The sequence below is a fragment of the Heteronotia binoei genome, chromosome 9 (assembly GCF_032191835.1).
Source record: "Heteronotia binoei isolate CCM8104 ecotype False Entrance Well chromosome 9, APGP_CSIRO_Hbin_v1, whole genome shotgun sequence".
Classification (NCBI taxonomy): Eukaryota; Metazoa; Chordata; class Lepidosauria; order Squamata; family Gekkonidae; genus Heteronotia; species Heteronotia binoei.
In genome coordinates this window covers 50,353,058-50,369,286 of record NC_083231.1, presented here as the reverse complement: position 1 = coordinate 50,369,286, position 16,229 = coordinate 50,353,058, and the positions used below count along the sequence as shown (strand labels likewise).

The following is a 16,229-nucleotide window of genomic DNA, read 5'->3' as shown; positions in this document are numbered from 1 at the left end:
GCATATACAGGAGGGAGTTATCCCATTTCATCCTCACCAACTGCCAGTTTGCTTATAGTTACCTAATCAGCTTCGTTATTATGTCAAAATGCAGATGCAGTTCTCTCTAGTCAAAATGCAACCCATGAGCCCAAACTGGCTATCAAGGGGTATGAACAGGGACACATGAACAACTTTCACCACTAGAGAAAGCATTATGATGTACCTACTGGGCCACACATGTTTTTATCTAAAAGGTTATGTTTCTAAGCTAATTATTTGTGAGGTGTTTGCGAGTTTCCTGCATTGTGCAGGGGTTGGACTAGATGACCCTAGAGGTGCCTTCCAACTCTACGATTCAATGATTCTATTTCCCTTTCATATTTGGAAAATGAATAAATCTGTAAGTCTGAAGAAATTTATTATTGAAGAGGGGTTTATTATACCAGCAATGTTGCGAATTCATTCATCTTTGCTATAGCAATTCCATTGATGAGTTACACTCCCTGAGGAATGTCAATGTAACATGAGTCACTCAGAAACTAGCAGGGCCAGCCCTGCCACTAGGCAAACCAGGCAATTGCCTAGGGTGTCAGCCTTGTAGGGGCGGCGAATTCTAGGGGCATCCCTCATGTGATTTGGTGACATTATCAGTTTTGGGGGGGGGGGATTCATTCATTCATTTATTTTATTAGATTTGTATACCACCCTCCCTGTTGAAACAGGCTCTGTTAGCCTTGCCTAGGGTGCCAGACAGTCTAGGGCCAGCCCTGCAAACTATAGACCCCAGCTGGGGGCCAACATGGGAGAAGCAGGGCTCTCTTGGTGTCCACAGGGGTCATGTATGTTCATAAGGGAGTAGGTGGTCCTTCAGGTATGAGTCACATAAACAACTATAAGTATTGCAAATTTTACTATTCCTTATTAACTATAGTCCGCACCAACGAACCAGCAGCTATTATTTTCATTCTTTGGTTCCTCTAACAAGCTCAGGACAGCATACATGCCCTTCCACACTGTATCCACACAACTACCCTTTGGGATCATTTAAGACAATGAGTGCATTCACACACACTAAATAACATAGTTGAGAACTGGATTTTTACTGTGTAAGAACAGCAACATCCACTTGAGAACAATAGCTGCATGAAAGCACCTAATGATGGACCAAGGTTGTTCAGTGAAGTTCATGGCAGACTGGAGATTCAGGTTTCCAATATACTAGTCTGGCATTTTTCTAACCACTAAACCAAACTGACTGTCAGTCTTCATTTCTAACTTCACAGCTTTCTGAATTAGAAGCACATACTCTTCCACCAAGGTAAAGAAATACAGTATTTATTACCCCTCTTTCCATTTTCTATAAAACAGAGCAGCTAACAAAGGAAAGAAACCACATTTTCTTTGTTTTTCTTCTGATTGCTTGACTTCTGTCATACTTGGAAAGTGAACTGACCCTTGTTAGATACAATGGTTAGCTTCATTATTTTCTCTGTTGTTAAGTCATAGAGATGGTACTGCACAGTGAAATCTTTTTTTAAATCATGTAATAAATCTTTACGTATTTTTAAAGGTCTGTTTAATTTGTGTGCAATAACCTCAAGGACCCATAGGGCTGGATATTGCTTAAGTGACAAGGAGCACACAGGGTAATGGTGCATGGAAGATGAAGACTCTAGTCCACAAGTACGACATGGAACAGGAGCTTAATCTGTGAGCTGAGCTGGTAGTGGCACCCTAAGTGGGTTGGATGCTAATGAGTGAGATGAGTGCTTTGATGGTTTACTGGGTTTCAAAGGCAGAAGAGAATCTCTTGTCAGAAGCTTCTGGTGGCACAGAAGCATTGGTTGGAGGAGCTCCTTGAGGCAGTATTGTTGTGGTCAAAGACGCACCTCTGCCTGCCTTTGTGGATACTGGCTCATTTTTCAGCTCCACACCAAGAAGCAATTTAAGGGAATCGATTAAGTGTGTTGGATAAAGGCCCATTCAGACTTACAATGCAGAAATCTCAAATCAACCAGTGTCACTAATCAAGTGGTTTCACAACTGGGAAGGCAAACTGCCTTTGCTGGTTCATTCTAATGGGGATGGAAAGTTCTTGATTTGAGGGGGACTTGCTATACAGGCAGGCTCATTGCAAGGGTAGTGCTGGAAGTTTGGCTCAGCAAAGAGTGATCATCTGCAGCCAAGCAAGGCAAGAGTTGGCTGTAGCAGAGAATGCTGCCTTTCAAGCAGATGAGTTTCCCAGGAAAGTGTCAGCCAAGAAGGGAGGGTGGACTGATGCAGCAGTAAATTTTAAATACTTCGGCAGCTTTTAAGGAGGCACAACTTAATTCTGAGACCTTAAAGAAATATTGTTTGCGAGCTCATGCCGCACCATCAGAGTTAAATGAAACCATGACTATTAGGTTTGTGAGGTGTGATGGACTACTGTACAGAGATTATTTGCCTAGGAATCACCCAGAGGGAATTTAGCCAGTTTGTCAGTTTTTGGTTCCCCAAGGCTATAGAGGGGAGATTAAAGTTGTGCACAATATACCTTTTGGAGGCATAGGCGTAAAGTACACGGCGGCTGAGGGGCTAGAGCCCCCCCCCCCGGATTTTCCCAGCAGGGGCTAAGCCCCCGCCAGGCAACCAACACAGGAATTGGGGATTCAAAGGCATGAATGGGGTGATAAAGGCTATGTGTTATTTTCTCTCTGAGCTGCAAATTACTTTACAACTTCAGCTCCTTAGAAATGCTAATAGAGTTTCCGCCAGAGGCTACATGTCAATATGCATATTAACCAGTGTTGGCAAGCTCTAATTGTGTAAATTGTGTAAATCAATATATTGGCAGACCTGAGTGTGCTCTCACAGCACACATTAGAAAAGTGAAAAAAGTGACTATTTTTTTCATCCAGCTAGCCAATCTAGAGTATTGAAGGACTCTTGATATTGTAAGGTAATTACTAAAATATTGATATCCAGCACATATCAATCCTTATAAGTTTGGCATCTGTTGGAAAATAAAGCGCGGCTGGCTACACCAGGCTCTCTTTGGTGGATTCAAAATACTTGCTTGGTTCCAATTTACATTTGAGGGGAAAGTGAGATTGAGTGTGGGTGGACATGAAGATCAGAGGCCTTTAAGAACAAAATTTGAGGCCAGTGGCACCTTTTAGAACCAATCAAGTTTTATTCTGGGCATCAGCTTTTGTGTGCAAGTACACTGTTTCATTTAGATTGCACACACACTTATTTTATCTGACATGAGCCTTTTTTTTACTATTAATCATTGATCTTATTTATTGTTTTGCTGCTATTGTTTTTATGATGTGAGCCATCCTGAGCCCATTTTGTGGGTAAAGCAGGAGATGTTGAATACATTAAATGAAATGAAAGTTTGATTTCTGAGTACAAGTGAAAACGGAATGATTTAGGTAGCAGCAGCAGCTGTAAACTGTAGCATATGCTGAACCCAACAGCCAGTTTGGTGCAGTAGTTAAGTGTGCAGACTCTTATCTGGGAGAACCGGGTTTGATTCCCCACTCCTCCACTTGCAGCTGCTGGAATGGCCTTGGGTCAGACATCTCTTTTATAGGAGTTGTCCTTGAAAGGGCAGCTGCTGTAAGAGCTCTCTTAGCCCAACCTACCTCACAGGGTGTCTGTTGGGAGGAGGGGGGGAGGTAAAGGAGAGTGTGCTTCAGGGTCATCAGAAAACAGCAGAAGGAAGGGAAATGTTCCCCTAAAGCTTTTCTGCATTGCCTTTTACTGTCAAATTTGTGACCATTAGTTTGTCCTATGCACATGATATGTGTATTTGCAGATCTTAAAGTGTCTATTCTAAAAGTGAATTTCAAAAACAGGACACAGCAAGAGACCTCTGAGATACCACAATAACCACTGTTCAACTCCCACCTTTTTCTGGGCTAGGCCCGGTCCATGGGCATTGTTTGGGGGGTGCTCCCTAAATTTATGAGGAGGGAGCTTCTCCATAAATTCATAGGTAGTGATAATGAAGGCCCCTCCCTGTGATGTCATTGGCTCCTCCCTATGATGTCACTGGATCTAATGTCTCTGGCTGGGCCTCAGCCCCCACCCCAGGAAACTGAAAAGTCTACGCCCCTGTTTGGAGGCCACCTAGGTATAAAAATCACCCAGTCCTTCAACTGGCCTGATATGGCTAAGAGTGTGCAGACTTGCTGTGGCATCTCTGAAGTATGCCAGAAAGTGAGATTTCCACAAGGTCACCCTAAGGTTCCTTTGCATCCACCTTCAGTCATCAGTGATGTTTTCCAGAGGATTTCTATTGATATCTTAGGCTCTATGCATAAGTCCAAGTCTGATAAGCAATTTATTTTGCTGATCATAGATAATACAAACTGTTTTCCTGCTACATTTCCCCTAGCTCACTAACTGCTGAGAGTGTAGCCAAAGCCCAGCTGGAGTTTAGTTCAATTGTTGTATGGCCTGAGGTGACCATTTCAGATCAAGGAATGAACTTTACCACCAAACTGATGCAGAGGTTTATGACTTGGCCAAGTGCAAGCATTCACTGGTAGTGGCACATCATCAGAGTTCAAATGGCCTTGTGGAAAGGTACGTTCAGACTTTAGCTAAAATTTTATTTATTTATTTTGCTCGATTTATAGCCCGCCCTACCCATAGAACAGACTCAGGGTGTGTTACATCATAAAAAAGGACAATCAACAGTTAAAACCAAATTAAACTATATAAAATCTAAAATTACAGACTAAACATTGGAAGTGATAAAATAATCCCATCCTGATTGGGGATCACCTAGTATGATTGTTCCAAAGGAGAGACTATCTGCATCTGTACCAGTTCAATATTTAGAGTGTATTTTAGAATGTTAAGTCAGCTGAGTATTGTGAATCCCTGTCAGGGTGGACTGTCTGGCACCCTAGGCAAGGCTAACTTCTGGTGCCTCCCCCACACTGATAACATCAGCGAGTCACATGGGGGCACCAAATGTGGTACCCTCAGAAGGCCAGCACCCTAGGCAATTGCCTAGTTTGCCTAGTTTGGTGTAGTGGTTAAGAGAGCCAGTTTGGTGTAGTGGTTAAGTGTGTGGACTCTTATCTGGGAGAACCGGGTTTGATTCCCCACTCCTCCACTTACAGCTGCTGGAATAGCCTTGGGTCAGCCATAGCTATCACAGGAGTTGTCCTTGAAAGAGCAGCTGCTGTGAGAGGCCTCTCAGCCCCAAAGGGTGTCTGTTGTGGAGGGAGAAAATATGGGAGATTGTAAGACGCTTTGAGTCTCTGATTCAGGAAGAAGGGCAGGGTATAAATCTGCAGTCTTCTTTTTCTTCTAGTGGCAGGGCCAGCCCTGATCCCTATCCTACTCTGCACATAGAGAGAACTGAAGATTTGGGAAGGGACTTCTGGTATGGCATTCTGAACAGGTGCTTGTTATACAGCTCCTGTGATATTTGACTTCATGAAGTGCTGAAGGAGGTATTTTGTTGTTAGCACTGGAGAAAGAGGGGTGATAAATCTCTCTCTTAGTCTTCAGAGAAGCATCTTTGATAAGTGGCAAGATTTTGCTAGATTCCACTCAAGACATGTGAGTTAGAAGACTGGCTCAGTACCAAATAAGGACATCCTTCCATCTTACTTTTTTTCTTAAGACATCCCTCCTTGCCTTTTAAAGTGATTATTAGCTAGCTATTTATTTATTTATTTATTTATTTATTGCTCATTATAAGGACACTGCAATGCATAATCAATTGGGAATGAAAGACAAGCTACACACACCCTTCCCTCTAGCTAACTGGAAAACTCTTTTTTAAAGAGTAAAAATCAACACTGGAATTGGCATCAACTATAATTAATTTCCAAATCAGAGGGAGGGCAAAGAGTGGAGAAGATCAGAGAATCTTGTAAACTCTTAAAAACATAAACTTTGGATTATAGAAACTGGGTCATGGTGATATCACCATTTTGACTTTTTAAGAACTGGAATTAGCACTAATAAATCATCTGAACTGTTATGTTGTGATACTGCCTAAGTACTGAATTACTGAATCAGAAAGTTTATTAAACTTACCCTTGAGAGTGATGTGATGTGACAACAGCCTCATTCAATGATACCCACCCCCATTCAAGCTCTGTAATTATAATTACACTCCATGGTCTGACATTATTTTGAAAGCCTTGTGAACATACAGGACACAGGGACATCTGCAGTTTTTACTCTGCTTCATGTGAGTGCTTCTTTCTTTGAAGATGTTTTTCTCCCCCCTTTTTGTTTTCTCTTTCTCACTTGAAGAGGCTGATCATAACTGAAATTTTGGATCTTGGCCCCTGCTGCCACCTTTGGGCAAGTTGGAACTGCAAGAACAGTATCCTCTTTTTAGTTGATTTTTTTTCTGCTGTTATTTACCATTTTGCTCCAAGGACTGCTGAAGAAGCTTTAAATTATTTCTAACAATATTAAAATATCTAATTTACTTTAGCATTTGGGATATTAATTATATCAACCAGGGCCTTTTTTTTCAGCAAGAATGCACAGGAATGAAGTTCCAGCTGGCTTTGCATCAGGGGGTGTGGCCTAATATGCAAATGAGTTTCTGCTGGGCTTTTTCTACATAAAAAGTCCTGATAGTAACCAAATTTTCCCAGTGGGACTTAAGGGTATTACACAGAGTAAGTCAATACAATCAACAGGATGGGTCATCCAATAAACAGCAGAAGTCTAGAACAGTGTTTCACATTTGCAGTGTCACGACCTTGCATCGGCCTGTGGAAACCTCAATACTGGGTTGCAAGAAAAGCCAAAGCTAGTCCCGCCCCCAGCAAAGCATGAGCTCTGCTCTGCTTCCTTCCTTCCCCCATTTCTCTGTTGTGCAGAGAAAAGTTAGGCTTGAAGACTGACACAGGCTGCAAAACCTAAGCTCTGTTTGGGTTCCTTCCTCCCCCCAGTTTTCTGTTCATCATACTGTTGTTGCAGACATAGGAACTCTGCCAATGAAAAGTTGGCACCCCCAGTTGAAGCCAGCTGGCCTTTTTATGAGATTTCTGTGTGAGTGAGTGAGAGTGAGAGGTATGGGGCAGAAAGAGATTATTGGAGATTACTGCTGTATATCTCAACAGCACTGGAAGTGATGGTTCTTCACCCAAAGGGTGATTAACATGTGGAATTCACTGCCACAGGAGGTGGTGGCGTCCACAAGCATAGCCACCTTCAAGAAGGGGTTAGATAAAAATATGGAGCAGAGGTCCATCAGTGGCTATTAGCCACAGTGTGTGTGTGTGTGTGTGTGTGTATATATATATATATATATATATATATTTGGCCGCTGTGTGACACAGAATGTTGGACTGGATGGGCCATTGGCCTGATCTAACATGGCTTCTCTTATGTTCTTATGTTCTTATGTACTATGAACTTGGCACCATTTTACTGGTCCTGCTTTTAACAGCTGTCTGACACCAAAATTAAACTCCTCCTGTAGATATTAAAAAGGATGAAAGAAGTTCACTGGCTAAATATCTGCACAATAGGTTGCTTTTAAAGGCATGGGAAACACAGTCAGTAAAAAGCTGCAGGCCCCTCATAAATATCCTTTCTGGGATAACTACAGAAAAGTTTGTATAAACTTCATATAACTTGAAATTAATTCATTAATTGCAGTACAATTCTCTGCTACCTTTCACAGCAATTTCCCAGTGTTTCAGCCAAGGAAAAGTATGAAAAATAGCTGGCAAAAGATTTTCTTGAAACCAAGCAAGCTTGGTTGTAGTTTGAGGCAGGGTTCCAGTAGTAGCAACTGAAGGAAGGGCCTACTAAATGTGTCAGCATATTTTGAGGTAGAGCAGCTGCCAGAGCCCAGTGTGGGTGGAACACAGTGCTGGCATTCCTGATGGCAATGGCAACAGCAACAGCACTCCCAACTGCATACATTGGCCAGTGCTGTTGAGGAAAGGGTGTGTAGGTGGTGCAGGCAATTGAACATGGGTATTAGGAGTGCTTGCAAGCCGGAGAAGAACACACACAAACAGATAGGTGCATGCAGGTGTTGGGGTGGAAAGAGAAGACCCTGGCAATGTATGAAAAAGTTGCAGACTACCCACTTTCCACCCCCATTTTGGCTCAGCATGAGTTTCAGAGAGATTTTTCAGAAAATGAAGTTACTTCAGAAGAAGAGGCAGGTTTTGGCAGTGCCCTGAAAGTGACATCACAGGAAAAGGTGGCATTTTGGTTCAATGTGCCCCGGAAGTGACATCACTTGTCCCTTGACCTGGAAGTTACACCACAGGATATGACATAATTCCTGTCTCTTGGCTCCACCCCCAAAGTCTCCTGGCTACACCCCCCAAATTTTAGTGGGCCACAAAGGAGAAGTATAAAAATAACTGGGCCACCGGGGGGGGCGGAGTTTGGGAAACCCTGGTCTAGAAGGTTAGTAGCCAGGACTCTTGGCCTTAGTTCCAGATATACAACCTTAGTTGATGGAGCATCTGAGAGAAAGGAAGAACTAGACTCTCCAACACCCCCTTTCTTCTATTAACCGGGCTTTTTAAAACATCTTTTACATTCTTTGCTCCTAACAGGTATTTATGTCGAGAGAACAGTAATGCAACCCAAAATTGATCATTTCTGTTGGTGTAACTAGCGGCTTTCCCTCTTTTGTAGAACTGGTATTTACCTTCTCCCTTTATGTTTCTCCATTTGTGTTTCTAATTATGGTCTAGAAATATCCACTTATGATGTCACCCCTTTCTGTAAAGTGCAGTCCTGGGCCTCTAGTATATAGAAACTAGATCAGTTACTTTGAAACTCGAAAATCAAGGGTTGTTTTTTTTTTGGAGGACCAAGTCAAGGCATAAGGATTTTTGGGTCCTGACCCTTTAGGCTGACAGTTATGTAACCATCAGTTATCCAGTAACCAAAATGAACTCTTAATATGCAGTGAAGGAATGTACCATGTGTGCAGAAAATAGAAGCTGAAGAATAGTAACATTACAATAGGAGCCAGGACAGTCATAGTTTACCACTCCATTTTCTAAATGGCTTACATTTTAGTCTCAAGTGAAAGTTTAATTTTTGTATCTGACCTTCAAGGGTTTTATCCTCAATACTAATTCAAGAGAAAGGAAATTATTACACACATGGACTTCTGACTTCATTGCCTGTTACCTTGATGAGCACTTTAAATGTAAATTAAAGATCATTCCTGCTAGGACAGAGTCTATCTAAAAATCCCAGAGGTATGGTTTCTATAGCTCCTATTTGTTGCTGTAGGAAATGTATTTCATATTTTGTCAAAGTCATACAAAGTGTTTCTTAAATTTATTGCATAATTTGATTGCCAGAATGATTATTTTTGCCTTAAAAGGCAATTGAAAAGGAGCTGAGCTCTTCCTAAAACAATATCTGACTTTTATTACAGCTTTATTGTATATAACACAGTTGGCATATTAATGACATTTCTCCTTAAGGACCATGTTTCTAAATAAGAGAATCAGACTGATTAGATTAGTTACACTGAGCTGCTAAAATAACCTCATCCAAAATTCAATTTGTGTGATTTCCATTCTGTCCTTGAATGTCCCACAAATAATCAAAATTTGGAACTGTCTGAAATGCCAGAATTTTCCCTCACGTCAAAACCTGACAGTACACAGCATCAAAATCACCACAAAAATTAAAACAGGGTATTGGATACATTAAACAGCAAAACTCATGGCAAATTGTGCTTATAAATGCTCTAGGATATCTATTGCCAAATATATTAGGCCCCTCAAAGGTGCCCTCACCTATGGGCCAAACCAGATATGACACTTTTTAAAAAGTCAAGATCCAACTCACTTTCCCTACAGCCAGGGTTTTTTTTTTTTTTTTTTTTTTTGAGCAGGAACACACAGGAACGAAGTTCCAGTTGACTTGGGGTCAGGGGGTGTGGCCTAATATACAAATGAGTTCCTACCGGTGTTCTCTCTAAACTGAATTCATGTGAGCTAGCTTGCAGTTTTTTAGCCTCAAGCTCACACATTTTTGTCTCAGCTCAGGAAAAATAGTCCCAGAGCACAATAATGTATGCAGTAGCTCACAACTTTAATGCCAGTAGCTCACAAAGTAGAATTTTTGCTCACAGGACTCCACAGCTTAGAAGGAACATTGGTTCCTACTGGCATTTCCTACTGTGAAATAATGGTGACATCAGGCGGTGTGGCCTAATATGCAGATGAGCTCCTGCTAGGCTTTTTCTACAAAAATAGCCCTGCCTACAACCATTTATTTATTTTATTTTTATTTATTTATGATTTATATCCCGCCCTTTCCACGAAGGTGGCTCACAACAGATAGTCACAACAGATATCTCACAACAGATAGTCAAACATAAAATTAAATTGGCATTTAAATATATAAACATTTAAAACATTCAAAACATTTAAAACATTAAAAACATTAAACATTACAACAGTATGTATAGCAAGAATCTGGTAGAGCTACATTTAATTTCCTATGTCAGTTAGGTGTAAGCTAGCCGGAAGAGGGTTGTCTTACAGGCCCTGCGGAACTGAATAAGGTCCCGCAGGGCCCTCACCTCCTCCGGCAGCTGGTTCCACCAAATAGGGGCCATAACAAAGAAGGCCCTGTCCCTAGTAGATTTTAGGCGGGCTTCTTTTGGTCCAGGGATAGCGAGAAGATTTTGGGTTCCTGATCTCAGTACTCTCTGGGGAACATGTGGGGAGAGACGGTCCTTCAGGTAGGCAGATCCCAGGCCATATAGGGCTTTAAAGGTAATGACCAGCCAGTGCAGAGCCCGAAGACCCGGCCAAATGTGCCCCCATCTTGGGAGGCCCAATAATAGCCGGGCCGCGGCATTCTGCACCAGCTGCAATTTTCGAGTTCGGCACAGGGGCAGCCCCATGTAGAGGGCATTGCAGTAGTCCAACCTCGAGGTGACCGTAGCGTGGATCACTGTTGCTAGATCGTCACGATCCAGGAAGGGAGCCAGCTGCCTTGCCCGCCTAAGATGAAAAAACGCGGACTTAGCAGTGGCTGCTATTTGAGCCTCCATCTTTAAGGAAGGCTCCAATAGTACCCCCAGGCTCTTGACCCTGTCCACCACTATCAGCGGTGCACCATCAAAAACTGGCAGGGGGATTTCCCCCCCCCCCGCCAGTCCCCGACGACCCAAGCAAAGGACTTCTGTCTTCGCCGGATTTAGCCTCAGTCCACTCCGTCTGAGCCACTCAGCCACGGCCTGTAATGCCCGATCCAGATTTTCAGGGGCGCAGACTGGTCGGCTGTCCATAAGCAGATACAGCTGGGTGTCATCAGCATACTGGTGACATCCCAGCCCATACCTTCAGGCAATCTGGGCAAGGGGACGCATATAGATGTTGAATAACATCGGGGAGAGAACCGCCCCTTGGGGCACACCACAATCGAGTGTGCGCCTCCGGGATAGCTCCCCCCCAATCGCGACCCTTTGTCCCTGACCTTCAAGAAAAGAGGATAGCCACTGTAAGGCCAACCCCTGTATCCCCACGTCGGCAAGGCGGCAAGTCAGTAACCAATGGTCGAACGTATCGAACGCAGCCGATAGGTCCAACAACATCAGCACTGCCAAGCCACCCCGATCCAGATGCCGTTGAAGGTCATCTACCAGGGCAACCAACACCGTCTCCGTCCCATGGCCCAGGAGAAAACCGGACTGAAGTGGGTCAAGGACGGAAGCGTCCTCCAGGAAAGTCTGTAACTGCATCGCCACTGCTCTCTCGATACGTTTGCCCAAAAAGGGCAAATTTGAGACCGGCCAGTAGTGTGCCAATTGGGCCGGGGGTCTAAAGATGTTTACGGGTCTAAACCATACAGTAGCTGCATGGAATATCATTGTAAAAGTCAATGGAAGCTTGATTCACCTGGGGGCTGTGGCATGGAAGGGGCTCCTACCTTCACCCTTGTGTCATTTTCCAAGATGAAACAGCCCTAAGAGGAAGCTATTTCTCCCTTTTGCAGCTGCATATGCATTATTCTATACATGGGGGAAGTTATTATATACATAGGGAAAGTAACTCTTTATAAAATATCACTTTTAGTTTGACCCTATTGTGCATCTTCCAAGGACTTGGCTACCTGATTGAGCAACTTACTGTTTTTTTCTAGTATGGTGTCACAACTCTATATGGCATACATTTAAGGCGAGTCTCAACCCAGTCATGGTTCTTCACCACTATGATTGCCAGCTCTGGATTGGGAAGGGCAGGGTTTGAGGAGGCAAGGAACCTCAGCAGGGTACAATGTCACAGAGTTCACCTTCCAAAGCAGCCATTTTCTCCAGGGAAATGGATCTTGGTCATCTGGAAATCAATTGTAATAGCAGGAGAGCACCAGTTGCCACCTGGAGGCTGGCAACGCTAGCACAATATGCTGACCTTTCTTGGCTAATCTGGACCAGTGCTTCCTCAACTCCTATTCATTAACACCCCTCTTGTATCTGAGATTTATTGATGACATTTTCAACATTTAGACACATGGGAAAGAAGCACTGTTGAAATTTCACCAGGCCTTTAGCAACTTCCACTCACCATCATGAACCAATCTATGTAGAAATATTTTCTAGACATCACTGTACAAATACATAATGAAAATAAAAACCACTTTATGTTAGAACCCTAATTACTGCCAAGCACATCTACATGTCTCTAATCATCATCCTAAACACATCAAACAATCCATTGTCTACATCCAAGCTCTAGGCTACAGTTGTCGCTAAGGTTGCCAAGTCCAATTCAAGAAATATCTGGGGCCTTTGAGGGTGGAGCCAGGAGACTTTAGGGGTGGAGCCAGGAGCAAGGAAGTGACAAGCATAATTGAACTCCAAGGGAGTTCTGGCCATCACATTTAAAGGGACAGCACACCATTTTAAATGCCTTCCTTCCATAGGAAATAATGAGGAATAGGGGCACCTTCTTTTGGAGCTCAAAAGAATTGGACCCCCTAGTCCTGGGAGGTATTTTGGGGAGACGCACCAGATGCTATTTTGAAACCTGTGGGGAGCGGCACCAGATGCTATACTGAAAATTTGGTGCCCCTACCTCAAAAAACAGGACCCCCAGAGCCCCCAATACCTCCAGATCAATTCCCCATTATACCCTATGAGAATCGATCTCCACATAGGGAATAATGAAGTGCCCAGCAGACATTTCCCTCCCCCCACATATCTGGTGAATCTGAAGCAAGGGATTGGCATCTCTACTCACAAGTTGCTGCCAACTTCTTCAAAGTAACTCAGACACACCATCCCAAGAGGAACCTTTCCAATCAGAGACTGAAGCCTCCGGAAGTGGGAAGGCACATGGTGGCTGTGGGGGTGGGGCTTCCCCCCATTGGCCAGCTGACTGGGGATGAGAAGGAGTCTGGGAAAGCGGGAGAAACCCCACTGGGGCCCGGGGATCAGGAAGCCCAGCTGTCACTGTTTCCATCCCTCAGACAGAGATTTTCACCTGCAGGAGCTACATTTAATTATTGGAAATAAAATACTCACCTGATGTAGTAAGGAAGCAGATCAACAAAGCCATGATGCAACCAAGAGATAACTTGCTGCAAGACAGGTCCAAATGAAACAACAACAAAACACCACTGATTATAACATATATCTCTCAGCTGAACCAGTTCAAAGCACATTAAAGATCTACAACCTATACTGGACAATGATACTCCTCTCTTACAGGCATTGGGAGGCACACTTTTTCTTCCCAAAGACAGTGTCCTAATCCTAAACAACTTCTCACTCACATGCAGGGCTTTTTTCTGAAAAAAGAGGTGCTGGAATTCTCAAGAGGGAAATGAAGGAGAAACATACGGGTGGCCTTCATAAACTTTTAAACATTTTTGAGAACTTTGGTTCCATAAAGGTATTTTGGAATTCCATTCCACCTCATTCTCCCAGAAAAAAGCCCTGCCCACAGCAATACCTTTCCTAACATGGACATGGAATCTGGAACTAGGGCCTGCAACAAACCAAGATGCAAACTCTGCCCCCATATCCAGTCAGACAAAACAATAATCAGATCTTGTGGTGCTCTTCCCACCGTCTCACTAGGGCGGAAGCCAGATGTCCATTCCTGCTCATGTCTGACATGGGAAGCTTTGACTCTCGAGGGTTTATACTCTGGAAATATTGTTCACTAATGTGCTTCTGCGCTTGGATTCCCCACTCCTCCACTTGCAGCTGCTGGAATGGCCTTGAGTCAGCCATAGCACTCCACAGAGTTGTCCTTGAAAGGGCAGCTTCTGTGAGAGCTCTCTCAGCCCTACCCACCTCACAGGGTGTCTGTTGTGGGGAAAGAAGATAAAGGAGATTGTAAGTCACTGAGACTCTGATTCAGAGAGAAGGGCGGGGTATAAATATTTGGTCATCATCATTGATCTAGCTGTTCTACTGCAAGTCAACATGAGTATCCATGAAAGTGATCCTAATTAGGGATGCCATTGAATTTCTTATTCCTGCTAATTTGTTTTGAAAATTCTGGCTTCAGTTTTGCTTCTTCCTTGAGCTTTATTTTCCTTCTTCCTTGAGCTTTATTTTCACATTTTCACGCCTGGGGAGGAGAAGGTACAGCGGTTGGAGCAGGCAAAATTGGAACGGAAGAAGACTGAGACACAAGAGGGCTCGTTCCCTTTCCAGCCTGTGTCCCATCCCAAAGATAGCAGGTAGATGGGCCATGTGGAAACACTTGCCTCCGTCCCTGGTATTGTGCAACGCCAGGTCCATAAATAATAAAACCTCAGTCTTGCGGGATTTCTTTATCAGACAGGACATAGACCTGGCTTGCATGACGGAGACCTGGGTGCAGGACGGGGAGACAGTGACTCTCCCAAGTAGCCCCGCCTGGGTTCTCATCCTTCACCAGGTTAGGACTAGTGGGCGGGGGGAGGGGTGGCTTTTTTCATACGGGAGGATTGCTCCTTCAGGGTGCTTCCACCACCAAAGATCGTAGGCATAGAATGTGTTGGCCTGGTGTGGGCCGTAGGGGAGAGTTTAGCAATCTGGCTGGTGTATCGTCCGCCTAGTGCACCAGCCAGCGCCCTACCGTCCCGGATGGAAGCTGTAGCAGGCTGGGCATTGGAGCACCCTCGGCTTATAGTCTTGGGTGACTTCAATGTCCATGCCGAGGATGCAGCTTCCACTCGGGTGATGGACCTAGTGCTTTCCATGGCAGCACTGGGACTTTCCCAATGTGTAACAGTGCCCACGCACCAGGCTGGGCATACATTAGACCTGATTTTTGCGGCAGGTGTTGGAGTGGATCAGATTTCTGCCGAGGCAGGGCCTGGTCTGACCACTATGCCCTGAGGGCTCATGTGGATACACCACCTCTACCCCGGTTAGGCGGTAAGCAAGTTTTAGCTCGCCCGCATAGCCAGATGGACCCTTTGCGGCTTCAAATGGCTATGCAGGATCCCTGGCCCTCTGGCGACTCATTGGATGAACTGGTGGAGAACTGGAACAACCAGCTCTGCATGGCCATTGACGAGATTGCTTCCCGACATCCTCTTCATCCTTGTTCATGATCCGCTCCATGGTATACCCTGGAGCTGCGATCAATCAAACATCGATTAAGACGACTAGAGAGACAATGACAACATACTCGCGATGAAGCTATGAGAACATCTTATAGGTCATTTATGCGGACCTATGAGATGGCAGTCCAGGCCACAAAGAAGACTTACTTTGTGTCCCGGATTGCATCTGTTTAGTATAATTTGGTCATTAACAATTTTACCACATGGTAAACAAAATATTAGAGAACTGGAAATAGGCTGTGAGGCTTTTGTGAGTTTTTTTGCAGTCCGGCTTCTGACCAAGTCACGGGACGGACTCATGGATGACCTCCTGTGACAACTGGATTGGGGCGGCTCAGCAGTGCTGCTATTATTGGACCTGTCAGCCACTTTTGATACAGTTGATCATCAGCTGCTGACTAGCCGCCTTGCCGACATGGGGATTCAGGGGTCCGCCTTACAGTGGTGACCTCCTTTCTCCAAGATCGGGGACAAAGGGTGGTGATAGGGGAGGAGTCATCCCAGAGGCACTCACTCATATGTGGCGTGCCTCAGGGTGCGGTTCTGTCCCCGATGTTATTTAACATCGATATGTGCCCCCTTGCCCAGATTGTCAGGAGGTATGGACTGGGTTGCAGACGACGCCCAGCTCTATCTATTGATGTGTGCCCAGTCCGACTGTACCCCAGAAAATCTGGACCTCGGTGGGGTAGGGCGGGATA

General features: G+C 44.3%; 1 protein-coding gene across 1 annotated transcript in view; it reads right to left on the bottom strand.

The window, feature by feature from the left end:
- FSTL5 (follistatin like 5) overlaps positions 1-13,554 on the bottom strand; it is a 608,027-nt gene extending 594,473 nt beyond the window's left edge. Inside the window, exon 1 of the mRNA XM_060246574.1 lies at positions 13,487-13,554. Coding sequence (XP_060102557.1) covers positions 13,487-13,520 — 34 coding nt within the window. The 5' untranslated portion in view covers positions 13,521-13,554. The remainder of the gene's footprint in view (positions 1-13,486) is intronic.
- Between the last annotated feature and the right edge of the window lie 2,675 nt (positions 13,555-16,229).